This window comes from Gobio gobio, assembly GCF_949357685.1.
Source record: "Gobio gobio genome assembly, chromosome: 21".
Classification (NCBI taxonomy): domain Eukaryota; kingdom Metazoa; phylum Chordata; class Actinopteri; order Cypriniformes; family Gobionidae; genus Gobio; species Gobio gobio.
This window is the reverse complement of record NC_137117.1, coordinates 26223684-26237282: the sequence shown is the minus strand read 5'-3', so window position 1 is coordinate 26237282 and position 13599 is coordinate 26223684. Positions and strand designations below refer to the sequence as shown.

Sequence of the window (13599 nt, the reverse complement as noted above, 5' to 3'; positions counted from 1 at the left end):
GTACATACTATGTACTTATTATAGCAATTGCAATAACTGGATTATAGCTAGGTAATAACCCTGAACTTACCCCTAAACCTAACCATAACCTTATATTACTCGTTGTTTCTTGGCTAACTACACTCTAAGTACACATACTGTAAAAAAAAAAAAAAAAAGGTAATCCAATAATAAATCTGTCGTTAACGCAATCATGTGAGACACTTCTGGGAGGGATTTAAACCAAATGATTTTAAAGACAGATCAGGCATCAGATGATCAAACCAACATTTGAGATGCTGGCAATGAAATTGGTCCGTTCCAATCACATCCACTGTTGAGGCAAAGTCACGTGTGTTTTTTGTTACACATCGAGAGATTTGTTCCGTAAATGTGTTTCCATCGTGGTTTATGAGCTTGAGTCTTCTTATTGGGTAAAAAAAATCTCCCCCAATTAATTGCTGTATTTTTCTATGCGCGTTTTTAGAATTTATACGCATATTGGCATTTCCATCTAGCGTTTTTTATGTGATATGCCAAAATTTGCATAAAATAGAAACTATAACAGTTTTTATTAAAGCTGCGGTCCGTAAGTTTTGCCTCTTTGTCTTCATCGCTGTTTGAAACCTGCAATTGCAGTTATTTGCGGAACTTTCATCTTTACGTGGGTTGTGCATCATCATGGCTTCTCAGGGCGGATTAATCTAATGTTTTGAGGAGGCTGGCTGTCAGTCACTGCACTGGTGTAGTGCTCGAGTATCCTGTGGAAAGCTGCCAGTACCACTCAAATTATAACACATTACAAGCTTACCTTGTGAATCAGGCTATGGTAAGGACATAGTTTTGAAAACTGGCTGGTTATTTACATGCTCAAATTGATTTTTGGATCATTTTTAACCAAAAAAAATGTACTGCAGCTTTAATATTTTGAATTAGTTTTTAAATTTTCTGTTTTCAATTTAATTTTAAAGTTTTAATAATTTTGTTGTGTTTTTGTCATTGTTATTAAATGTCCTTTTTAAAAGTTATTTAAATGTCTAGTTTTTAGTAATTTTATTTTAGTTTTAGTTATTTTAGTGCATCAAGTTAAACTAAATAGAAATTAGAATGTTGCCTTCCTTGGCTTCCTAGCTGTTTTTATGAAAAATATATATTTATTTATTTCAGCTCAAATTAATTTTATTACAAGTAAAGAATTTTTTTTTATGGTTTTAGTTTTTGTTAACTATAATAACCCTTTTTACAAGAGAAAAAAGCACACAGCAACCGCACAGTGATGGCCTACCTGTGCTGAGGAGAGGATGGCCCGACACTGAGGTCACATTGGAACACACGTTCAGCTCCCGTGTTGTGAGGTCACTGGTTTTGTCATTTTTTCCCACAGTCTCTGAGGACGTTTCTGCAGGACTGCCCTTTGCAGCAGCTCCCTGAGGATTCGGCTCCGCTCCAGGACTCTTCAGTCGAGCCACTGGCTGGCTAGGTAAAGAAATCTGCGCTGACGCCGCAGGGGACTGTTTCACATTTAGGCTCTGTAACTGAGACTGCGAAAGGGAGGAAGTGAGCACCCCCTGCTGGCCTCGAAGAGCCAAGTTCTGCACCTAAGCAGAGAGAGATAAAAGTGAATTTGGTGTGGCAACCAAAAAACATGATATAGTGGTATAGATGTACTGTAAGTCAGGCTGGTGTATGTTAAGCTTACCTGTCCACTGATGGGCGACGTATTGATTGACAGAGGAGTAGCTTCTGGCTGAACTGCTGTGACGGAGCCAGTTGGGGTGAAGATAAGCTGGGGGGACAAAGGAACAGCTCGTCCTAGGCTTCTAGCAACTTGCACAAGATTATTTTGCTGTGCCTGGAAATCACACCAAAAATGGTTGCTTAATCTGAATGTATGAATCACATTGACTAGGCTATCAAATTTGACATCAGAGAGAGCACTTGAGCCATTTTAGCTGTTATAGTGCTGAAAGGACTTCATTTCAAATTCTGGCAGATCTCAAACAGCTCATTTACTGCTAATCAGTTCCTAGCCAAAAACTGTTTTAGAGGAAATAGAGTTGATGTGCCAGTGAAAACATTTTGGTCACCATCCTGACTCTTATTGGGTTTTTTGAAAGAGCTGCAGCTGTGCCACATTTAAAATCCAAATGAAAACAATGTTGTAAGATGGCAAGTATGAATACAACACACACACACACACACACACACAAACACACACACACACACAAACACACATACACAGACAATGCCAAAAGGCCAATTATTTTTTCCATTTCAAGAAAAATACGATTTATTCATGAGGAAATCTTAGAGAAGAATATCCGGTATCTGTGCATTTGACTGTGTTTATAACCAACACTACAGTAAGCACTGTCATTAGGGAACCAAAATGATCCATTTATACAATATAGAATTTGAAATGGGACCACTCCACAATTCTACACAAAAATAAATCATATGCTTGCCTAAAAAGACTAACTAACATGAAACACTGGCAATTTATTAATATATTACAGGTGTCTCTTCTATTTTCCATTTCTCTAATCAAAATGTTTTAAACAAAACATCTTATCTTGGAACCATGGTTCAAATTTTCTCCAGTGTTCTCAATATCACTTATCATCCTTTTACAGTATTCCTTAAGCTAGTTTCTTAATAACATCATCCTCCAGTGTTCATTATGTAAAAACATTAAAAGTCTTTATTTAGAAAGCACATTTGTAAATGTGGTTTAGCGTGTGTAAGAGGATTTACCATCTGAGCTCGTAAATACATCTGTGCTTGGCTGGCGGTGAGTGTGGGTGTGGAGGAGTTTCCCAGCAGAACGGCCTGTTGAGCAATGCAGACCGGAACAGAGCTCCCGCTCTGGGCTCGGCTGATCAAATGAGCTGCCGCTGGAGATGTGGCCAGGTTTATCTGTTTCCACAAGGAAAAATCTTAACACCATATGATATTGAGAGGTGGTTGTCAAAATAATAAATCATATTCTTAACCAATGTGTTACCAATTATCACATTCAGCCAAGAGTTAAGGAAGCCACCAATATGTACATGTATATATATAAAAAAGTGGTTATATGTAAGTAAAACCAACTGCCATTCTTTTCTGTAGGACTGCAGACTTGTTGAGTGAGATATCAATGTCAGGATTAATAATACTTACAGTGGTTTGGGAGGCCACAGTCTGCTGGGATGTAGTGCCATTCCGATTACAGCTTTGTCTTCCTGCCACTATACTAGCCTATGGGGAATGAGTGAATGCCAGAGAGAAAGAGAGAGAGAGATGGTGAAAGAGGGAAGGACACAGAGATAGGTCACAAGTCAAACCCAGCACTCATTAATCAATAACAACAGCACTGAGCAAGAGAGAGAGAGAGAGAGAGAGAGAGGGAGGAAGGAAACAGATCCCTTGTTCCCACAGCACAGTGTGAAAAGCCTGCCACTCAACACTACAATACAACCACACAATACATTCAACTCTACTGTACTCCCCAAAGGGATCTCCATTCTGTGGATCCAAATTATGTTTAATCTTTAAAAATACACAAAAGTCATTATTTGTTAACTGTTTCCAAATAAATTATTTGTGCAGATGCAGTCTATCTATTCAGGGCACTCTCAGCAAGTACCTATCAAGGGTCTTTAGTATTCAACAGTAGTAAAAAATATATATTTTAGATCTCACAGCATCACAATTGAGTGAACATAGGGGATAAGTGAATTTTAAATCATTTCACTACTTTTGGTTTGAGCACATGTTGCCATTTTTACACTTCTACTAATTAACTAACATGAAATATTGCCTATCTATTAAGAAATATTCCACGTGTTTCTTTTTTTCCCATTTTCTAATCAAAATGTTTATAAAATAAAAATAAAAATAAATAAAACGTGTTTTCTTGGAAATCTTGTTCAAATTGGTAAATATTTTATAGCTTTCCCCAGTGTTCTCAATTTTACTTTCCATTCTTTTGCAACATTCCTTTATTGCATACTAGTTTCGTAATGACATCATCCTACAGGAACTGACATCATTTCAGGTGAAAAATTAACAGCATTAGCAATGTATCTAATGAATTTTGAGATGTTTGTGGTAATAATTGGTTTGTTTTTATGATCAATTCACATAAATCTGTGACTGTGATATTATACCAATGTCAAACATTTTGACAAAAATGTCAAAAATTAATTTCAAGTTGAAACCCTCACATAACCTAACTGTCAATTGTTCACTTACCAATGGTTTAGTTGACTTTAGTTCTTTAATTCACAGCAATAAGCCACTCAAAAAACAATTGAAGCCAAGCTTGACATGCTGACCAAAAGTATGGATCAAATAGTTTCTTATAGTTAAGAATTGCTTGTTCCACTTGGTTTCCTCAAATATCCACAAGATGTGGCTCTTTTTGTTAAACGATGCAAAACACGCCTCTGGCCATTGCAAGGAATCCCACATCAATACTTGTCAGAAGAGATGAATGACCCTGCACATGAGTTACTCACTGCGCAATCCGTAAAGAACCATATGTGATTTTCATTAGACTGCATGTGCTTTAATCCAATTTCTTTATCTTCACACAGTATTGTATTTTAACCACTACCTGACTATCTTCAGATACAAATAGTATAATTTCGAGGAAATATAATGTACCAGCATAAATTATGCATTGCCAATAAGCTAGAGCAGGCATTTAAAGGATGCACATTTAAAACTGGAAATAAATAGAAAGATTTAAAAAATATATAAGACACATTTGTGGCACTGATCATGTAAATATTGTACAAATGGTCAGATGTTCTTTATTTCATTCTCAAATCATCCCAGAAAAAATGATCATTAGATTTTACACAAACTGACGGAGTTCATGCAGCTCGGGTGCAGCTGTCATTAAAGCAAATCATTTGTAATGGCTGTTGGGGCCCACTGTAAATGTATATGCCTATGGCATGTATGCCCACCTGCAGACTCAGGTGCTGTTGCTGTAGTGCTGCGGTCTGTAGCATGAGGTGTTGTTGTTGAGCTGCATACATCTGCTGTAGATAGTGAGCTGCCGCTGTGCTGGGCTGCCTGTTCAAGGCCTGCTGGATGACCTGGAGCAAGATGAGACGGGATGGGACAATTTACCAAGTTCTCAAGGGCACATATTATTTATGATGTATTTTACACCACAGAGGTGTAAAGAAAACGCTTCTCATTGTATCATGTGTAACCAGAACATAATGTTCTATGCAGAAAGAAAGAATGCAGTGTCCCGTTTGTAAACATAGAGGTTCACTGGGTGCGCTCCAGCACGGCTGCATGCCTGAGTCATGATTTGGCATGTGGGGTCAGTGCCATCCATCACAGCAGCCTGACAGCATGACATTCCCTTTAGAGCTAAATTATCCCACCTAACATGATCTGTACACACTGTCGTCAGGGTTAATCAGTTTGAGAATGAACCCTTTTTTGTATTATTCTACAGTCAGACCAAAATGTATTCAGATACCTTCAACATTTTCTCTCACTATCACAGTTTATTCACAATAGTTTAGAAAATGGTAATAAAATATGACAAGAACTCAGAGTTAAACTGTGTCAGAACAAATTCATCTTAAGATAAGGTAACTTTGATAGAAAGGTATGTAATGGATTACAATCAACCAATCAGCTGTTAAATTTAAGTACACAATTACATAATACCAATTTTGGTCAACCAATAATCAAGCAGTGCTTACTTTTGTTCAGTCTGTGGTGTAAAATGTTGCATTAACAATTAAAGAAAAAACAAGGTCAGGTCAAAGTGTCTAATAATTTTGGTCCCAAGTTTTTTATCAATTTTACTGGTAGTCCACTGCATGAATAATTTTTGGGTATAATATGTCACAGTTTACTTTATTTTGCTCTCCTCACTTACATAAATTAACTGCACTCACTAGTAAAAAAATAAATCTGGTGTCTGAATAATTTTTGGTTTGACTGTAGTACTCAAATTGTTGGACCACTGTTTTTATTGTATTCTCTGTTTCAGCTATCGCTGGTTGAATTATTTGCATTTATTAGACATTTGGATAAAATCCTTGGCTAAACAGATAAATTAAACTTGGTAACAGGCAGCTAATTGTTTTACATTGCAAAAATAAAATTCTCAATCAGTATTTTTGTCTTGATTTTTTTCTCCAGGAAAAAATGTGTCACCAATTTTAATAATTTTTTTCTAGAGAATAAGAATTTTCTAGAGATTTGTCTATCTCATGTTCCTATCCTCATAAATAATTTTTTCATCCTTAATTAATAGAATAATTTTAATCATAATGATTTAATGATAATGGTAACACTTTACAATAGGGTTTCATTATTTTCCATTTGTTACACACATTAAGTTAGTTACACAAAATTAGTTACCACATTAGTTAACAAGAACTTACAATGAACAATGATTCTACAGCATTTATTAACCTTAGTTAATATCTTAATTTCAACATTTACTACAACATTTCTCAAATCAAATGTTGTACATTAGTTACATGAACAACAGTTTTTCTATTAACTACCATAAACAAAGATTCATAAATGCTGTAAAATACAGTATATTGCTCATTGTTACTTAATACAATAACTACTTGACAGACATCTTGCTCAGTAAATAAGGACTAAATAAAGAAATTATTGTTCCTTAAATCAGATTGGGGATAGGTATTCTTAAAACAAATCTAAAAAGAAAACAGATCAACATATCCACGTTCTTATTAAGAAGCATGGTTGCATTGTCCAATATAATATCAATATGTTTAAAAATGTACCTACTGCTAAAAGAAAATATATTTTACCCTGTGAAGATGAAATGTTGAGCTCTCTTGAAAATCTGGATTCTTACTGACCATGTACTCAGTGGTAGCCCATACTACCATTCAAATTTAGCCGACATCAGAGGTCCTGTTCTGTGCAGCCAATCACTGCTGGTCAGCTGTGGACTCACTCTGATTCATAGAGTTCTAGACTATCACTGAGAGTATTCAAGGATACTGGAGAATAAAAGTCTACTATATTGCACTCAAATATTTTAGATTTGTTCAAACATACTGTGTTACTAAATACACATCACAAAATACAGATGTGACAAAAGAAGAGCACCACATTAATGATGAAAGATCCTCATGTTGATAGATTTTAGACGTGGTTGCTGTCTGTAGATGGCGCCAGAGGATAATGCAAATTTATGGGGCATATGAAGGGCTCGCAATAGACTGACTTTGACTGAGATTTCTTTCTACCTGAACGGTCTGTCTGTCCGTGATTCCTCCATAGACTGATATCTGAGGCACAGCCTGTTGTCTGCTGGAGGAGTTTGATATGGCGCTGCTGCTGGTGGTGGAGGCTGAGGTGGTGCTGGGGATGGTGGCACTGGCACTGGAGGCCATGCTGCCCTGCTCCTTCTCCATAGGGAGCCTCCGCCTGCCTGTGCCCGATCCACGGCTACTGTCGATCCTTCACACTCCCCTCCAGCTGAGAAAGACAGAACAGCAACAACATTGAAAGCTGTTCTTTATTCTGCAATATGTGTAAATAGTAATTAGATGCTATTTATACTTTATTTTGACAGATACATACTATTTGCACCTCAGTACATTAACAGGATGCAATAATAACAGAGTGTAAATTATTATTTTTATTAAAATTATTAAATGGATGCTACCTTAATGGGACATTAAAAGCCCCCCTAATCCTACAAAATAAAATACTTTTATTATTATTAAACATTTTGTTAGGCACTTTATCTCCACTTTTAGAACATTTTATTTATCTTTATTGAAAGTAAATGCCTTTCCAATGTGATATGTGATGGGAAAAGGGAGAAGAGCGAAGTCTGCAAAAGGCAGATTCGAACCAGCATCAAAACCTAGATCCTTGAGTCTTACACTTTACTGACTAGACCACTGAGGACTTTGAAATATGTGTGTCTTTTTTTTCATCTTGTTTGGCCCAACCAGGCATTGTTAGGCGGAGCTAGTGCAAATAGCACTTGCCAACAATGCACTATTTGCACTTGGTGTAAATAGACACTCCGTTAAGGGCAAGGCAATGCGGTCTATTTAACAGTAAAAAGAATACTACAGAAATTGAATAATCAAATGTAAAAGAAAACACTGCACAATCTTCACTGTATGAATTAAATATAGCTAGATTAACCATTCACTCAGGAACAGTTGTGTTCTCTTTTCTTTTGTGGTTTGATTAACATTAAAGGGATGGTTCACCCTAAAATGAAAATTAAGTCATCATTTAGTCTACTCACCCCGGTGTTGAATGCAATATGTCATTCTTTCTTTTCAGACCACAAAAGGAGCACAAAAGCTTGTCCATATAATGGTAGTGAATAGCAACCAGCATCAAGCTTTAAAAAAATATGCAAAAGCATCACAAAACGATCCCATGCATCACGTGTCATATGTCCCACTTTTTCTGGGGGTGCCGGTGTAGGCTATGATAGAGTTCGGTTAAAAATTTTTTTTTAATGTAGCTTATTATTTAAAGAAAATCCTGACACTGGCTTCTATGCATGGTTGCTTAGCTTATCTTTGAACTTTATTCACAGAGTTGAATATCTCCAGACCGGAACTCCGGTTGTCAGTCAGAATGACAGGAGACAGAAGTGAACGCAATCATTTCTTGTTGAGACGAACACAATGGATATATTCATCTCAGAGCAGAAAGTACATAGATTGTATTTCATGTTGCAGTTTCCTTAGTCTTGACTGAGGCTCACAACTTGTGTGCTTTTTCTGGGCGTGTCAGAGCCAGAGTAAATGCAGTGCACGTCGCTCAGCCATGCACAGAAGACCAATGGCCAAGGTCAGAATTTCCTTTAAACAATAGCCTACATAAAAATGTTTTAACCCAACCCTATAGGATACCCCCATAACACTTGGAATATACGACACATTTAACATTCTGTGATATTTTTGCATCTTGTTTTAAAAGCTTGATGCTGTTTGCTATGCACTGCTATTATTTGCATAAGCGTGCGGGAAATTTATTTGTAAAAATTTCCTTTTGTGGTCCGAAAAAGAAAGAAGGGTACACGCCACTAAACAACACCAGGGTGAGTAAATGATGACTTAATTTAAGTCACCCTTTAAGGACAACATGTTTATTAGGCTGTTGTCACTTTAAGACCTAATGCATTGATCCAATATTATATTGATACACATCTGATTTTCTAGAATAGTCAATTTTCATGTCATTGTACCTTTAATAACGCTTTACCCACCTCTTTTTAACATCATTACAACCTCTTTATAAGTCAACTTGTCAGTAAGTACTGCTCTAGGAGATAAGAACATAGCAGTAATGAACTATAATGTAAAGTGTTCCCAACCTGCCAAATGAAAAATGAGAACGATAGCCGCAAACTGTAACCATAGCGACAGTGACTAAAGTAAATATGGCGGCGTTCATCTGTCAAATCTTAATGAACGGCTTTGAATGCATTTTATTGAGTTAGTAGTGCAGGCAGCATGGGCCACAATACTGATGGGAGCAGCTCAGGACAGCGACTGGATCTAAAATCGTCGAATGACACTACAGTTTATATCCCTGTCTCTGTGAGTTATTAACGGTTATTAAAACCACACATGAAACACGGGACACACGTGTTCTTTGCAGTCAGAAGCTCACAGTGACAAGATAACTGGTGGTCAAGTGTGGTTCTGTTTACAGACATTTTTTACAGAAACTGCAGTTGTGAATTTTAAAAGGTAAATGTTTAATTTCGATTATAAAATGCCATTGTCACTGTGTGTGAAACTATATTTAGCGCTCTAGGCCTGTTTTTTTTTTTATCACAAATTATATAAGTTAGGCCTAATAGTTTAATTCAAATTTAAAGGGATGTGCAATACTAAAATTCTGATCCTTCCTGAAAAGGCATTTATTATTTTATTCCTATTGGCGGCTGATTACTTTTCTATTCTATTTTAACTAAATTGATTAAAAATAAAACGCTAAAAACTAAAATCAACCAAGTGAATTTAACCACCACAACATTATAATGTACAGTATGAAAAATAGGCATTCATTTTGAGATTTGCTACAAATTACATTTAACAGTATTATTAAATTAGTGATTTTAAAGATTAAGTTAAGTGTTGGATGACGGCAAAGGTCATCTAAATTTAAATATATGGGAAATGAGCATGATCATTTCTACTTCCAAAGCTACGAACAGATTCACTCAGACTACATGCAAATAACCCAGCTCTCCGCTACCCTGAGGGGAGATCGCCGTGGAATCAATCACAGACTTACACCTGTTTCCAATAAACTTTAGTGGATTGCTGTGTTAAACATCCTGCAATAAATATCCATGTCACTCTCACATTGAGTCCCATCTGACAGGATCAGGATTTAATCCGTGCAGACAGGTCCTTTTCACCACTAAATACTCATATTTTGAATTCTCACTGAAAGTGACAGCTTCACAGTTTGTTGGACGTTTCGCGGTTCTTGACTGCCTTTCTGTAACACCTCTCAGAATGGCAGGCCTCAGTTCTTTTATGATCCACATGCCCACACCAGCTCCAGTAGCTCTGAACAAATGTGAAGACTGAATGGCTGGAACAACATAACGCAGTCATGACATCAGCACCAGAGGCAGCCCTAGGCTTTGATCCATCTGGGGATCTCATGGACCATAACAGATGTATCAACAGGCTGATCTCTGCTGAAAGCATAATTGATGCTTTGATTTCCACTCAGGTAAAACAGTTTTTGTGTCTTTGGAATGCATTTGGTAACACACTTGAAATGGTGATTGTTTCTGATTTAGAGGTAGTCAGGCATGTGACAAGCCGGTTAGTATGCCAACAAAAAAAAAATCTGCACTTGAAATGACAGAACTATGGCTAATGTTCTGTAAATGTCATCTCAAAGTTACTAACAAAACATTCTTCCAGTAAGTTCTTTCAGCAGGCTTTAAAAAAAAATTTTTTTAGGGTATCATTACCATGGGCCAGTTTGAGCATTGTGATAATGAATCATCTACAGTAAAAGACTAAGGATTAGTTCACTTTCAAATAAACTTTTGCTTATAATTTACTCACCCCCTTGTCATCCAAGATATCCATGTCTTTCTGTCTTCAGTCGAAAAGAAATGAAGATTTTTGATGAAAAGATTTCAAGATAATCAAAAATCTTCATTTCTTTTCGACTGAAGACAGAAAGACATGGATATCTTGGATGACAAGGGGGTGAGTAAATTATAAGCAAAAGTTTATTTGAAAGTGAACTAATCCTTTAATATATGAGCGTCCATTTGTAATGCCGAAATGTTTTAAGAATGTTTTCCTAACGTTCTGAATAACTTATGAAAACATTATTTCAGAAAGTTATGTGTTTGTTAAACATTTAGAAAAACATTTTTTAACATCCCTAAAACGAATGGAAAAATGAATGTTCATAAATAATCTTTTTATAAATTAATGGGAATTTAAGGAAAACACTCTTAGGGACTACTCACAGAAAATGCATGCATGTCTCATTTAAAAAAATAAAAAAAAAGTTTAACTTCTTAAATTTTTTGAGTGCTATGTCAAGTGTGAGACACTGCAAAACATGCGAGAAACTAGCACACCCATCAAATATGTCCGCCTAGCGCATGCTTACATAGAAAAACAATTTAAAAAATTGTCACAGTGGAATGCAAAAACGCGTTTTGTGTGAACTGCCCCTTTCAACATAAAATTGTTAGCTGGGAATATTCCACTAACATTATAACTGCAGCTGATTCATTAACTCATGGATGTAGAGAATAAAATTGTTAGGAGGTAACTAAAATCGAATCTTAAAATGTTGCAAAAGCAGTTCACAGCGAATCAGTTGCACTGTACTTACTCAGATAGTCTGACAGCTTCCACCACAACTTGTGACAGGATTCAACTAGCAGCGAGGAGAATCCAACCTCTGACTCTTCTCTGGACCAGAACTCCTCCCATCACAGATGAATGAGACCTAATAATGTCATTAAACAAACACACATCAAAGGCTGCTGCAAGGGGAAATAAGGTGGGGTCTTCTTCTTGGGGGCTGGGAGGACACTTGTTGGTCAAAATAAACCTGGCCACACTTCTTTTACTCAGCCGAGGAACAGCTAGACCAACGCAAGGCTGCTGATACACAAAGACCAAATGGGAGAGATCCTCTTCTGTAGTGCAATACACCTGCTGTTATATGTCTAACACATTCAGAAGGCTAAAGTTAAAGTTATTTGCGCTTGTTTGGGTGCACATTAAGAGAAAAAAAAAAGTACCATATGAGTACCACAGTGAGTTGTTCTATTATAACTCTAGATGTTGAAGTCATCAGAATACATTTGTGGAATTAGTTTGATCCTACTTAACCTTCCATTACATGTGGAATCTTTCAAGGACATATAAAAGCTTAATACACTCCATTCTCCATTACCTGAAAAGAGAGACTCGTCCTCTATTTGTCACCCCCCTCTCATTATTTCACTGGCTAACAGCACACTACACATTATTTCACTCAATTTGCTTTCTAGTCTGCATTCGAGACCTCTGCAGCTAACCGATCGCTCAGTGCCATCATCAGCCGAGTAACCTGCCCACAAAACCCTTTCCCATTCAGACAGCAAATTGAGTTACACTCAATGAAGACAAAAGTGCTTTCGGTGTAGCAACCGGGATGATACTCTGCAGAGAGCAATGCAATAGGATTAGTACAGGCGAGCCGGAGCTGTAAAAAAAGAGGTTAGTCCGAGGCGTTCAGGTAGAGATGAGTTATCAGCACAATGCAGAGGCCACATCAAACAACTAGGGCTAACCCTCAGGGTAAATGACTTCAGATGGTTAAGATACTCAATCTGTGCCTGTCTGGACAGGCCACAGCCAGGTTAAACCAGTCTGCTATGATCACAGCAACGCGGCCATCAAAAGATAAGCTAAAACCAGTCGTGTGTCTTGTCATGCATTTGTCATGTCATGAAATGACAGCTTGACTGAAGAGATTTGATTAATGGTCAGTTACTGTTCTGCACGCTGCACATGTGTATACACGTCATGCAGTGAGAAACGTTCTATACTTGTGTTTTAAACGGCATTTTGCTGTATATATAATGCATAATGTATGCAGCTTTTATGAGCTCATATTAATTGAGAGACGGGGTGATTAAAGTGATAAAAAAAATTCTAACCTAAAATCTTGGTGTTTTCTATCTTACAACTCCATTTGTTATCCATTTTAATACTAGTTCATATAAAATAAAAATTAGAATATATAATAATATATATATATATATATATATATATATATATATATATATATATATATATATATATATATATATATATATATATATATATAGTTTTTTTATATATAAAATGCTTTATTTAAAGCTGCAGTCCATAAGTTTTGCCCCTTTGTTGCCATCTCTGTTTGAAACCTGCAATCCATAGTCGCGGAGCCTTGGAGTGCAAAACGTTAGGTTACTTACGTAACCCCGGTTCTCTGAGAACAGAGCGAGGTATCTCACATATGGGAACGCCCCCAGGCGTGATAGACTATGGAAGCACCAATTACACCACGTCTGTCCGAAGAATGGACCAATCACAGCTCATACAAGGA

At 36.7% G+C, this 13599-nt stretch overlaps 1 protein-coding gene across 2 annotated transcripts in view; it reads right to left on the bottom strand.

The window, feature by feature from the left end:
* The window catches only part of phc2a (polyhomeotic homolog 2a), a 51137-nt gene that overhangs the window by 17987 nt on the left and 19551 nt on the right, over positions 1 to 13599 (bottom strand). Inside the window, exons 2-8 of one of the 2 annotated variants that reach the window (XM_079803557.1) lie at positions 11851 to 11967; positions 7233 to 7464; positions 4938 to 5069; positions 3142 to 3219; positions 2734 to 2895; positions 1679 to 1831; positions 1265 to 1577 (exon numbers count right to left, since the gene is read on the bottom strand). In XM_079803557.1, the coding sequence (XP_079659683.1) occupies positions 1265 to 1577; positions 1679 to 1831; positions 2734 to 2895; positions 3142 to 3219; positions 4938 to 5069; positions 7233 to 7400 (1006 nt within the window). In that variant the 5' untranslated portion in view covers positions 7401 to 7464; positions 11851 to 11967. The remainder of the gene's footprint in view (positions 1 to 1264; positions 1578 to 1678; positions 1832 to 2733; positions 2896 to 3141; positions 3220 to 4937; positions 5070 to 7232; positions 7465 to 11850; positions 11968 to 13599) is intronic. The other variant, XM_079803558.1, reaches the window with a different exon arrangement.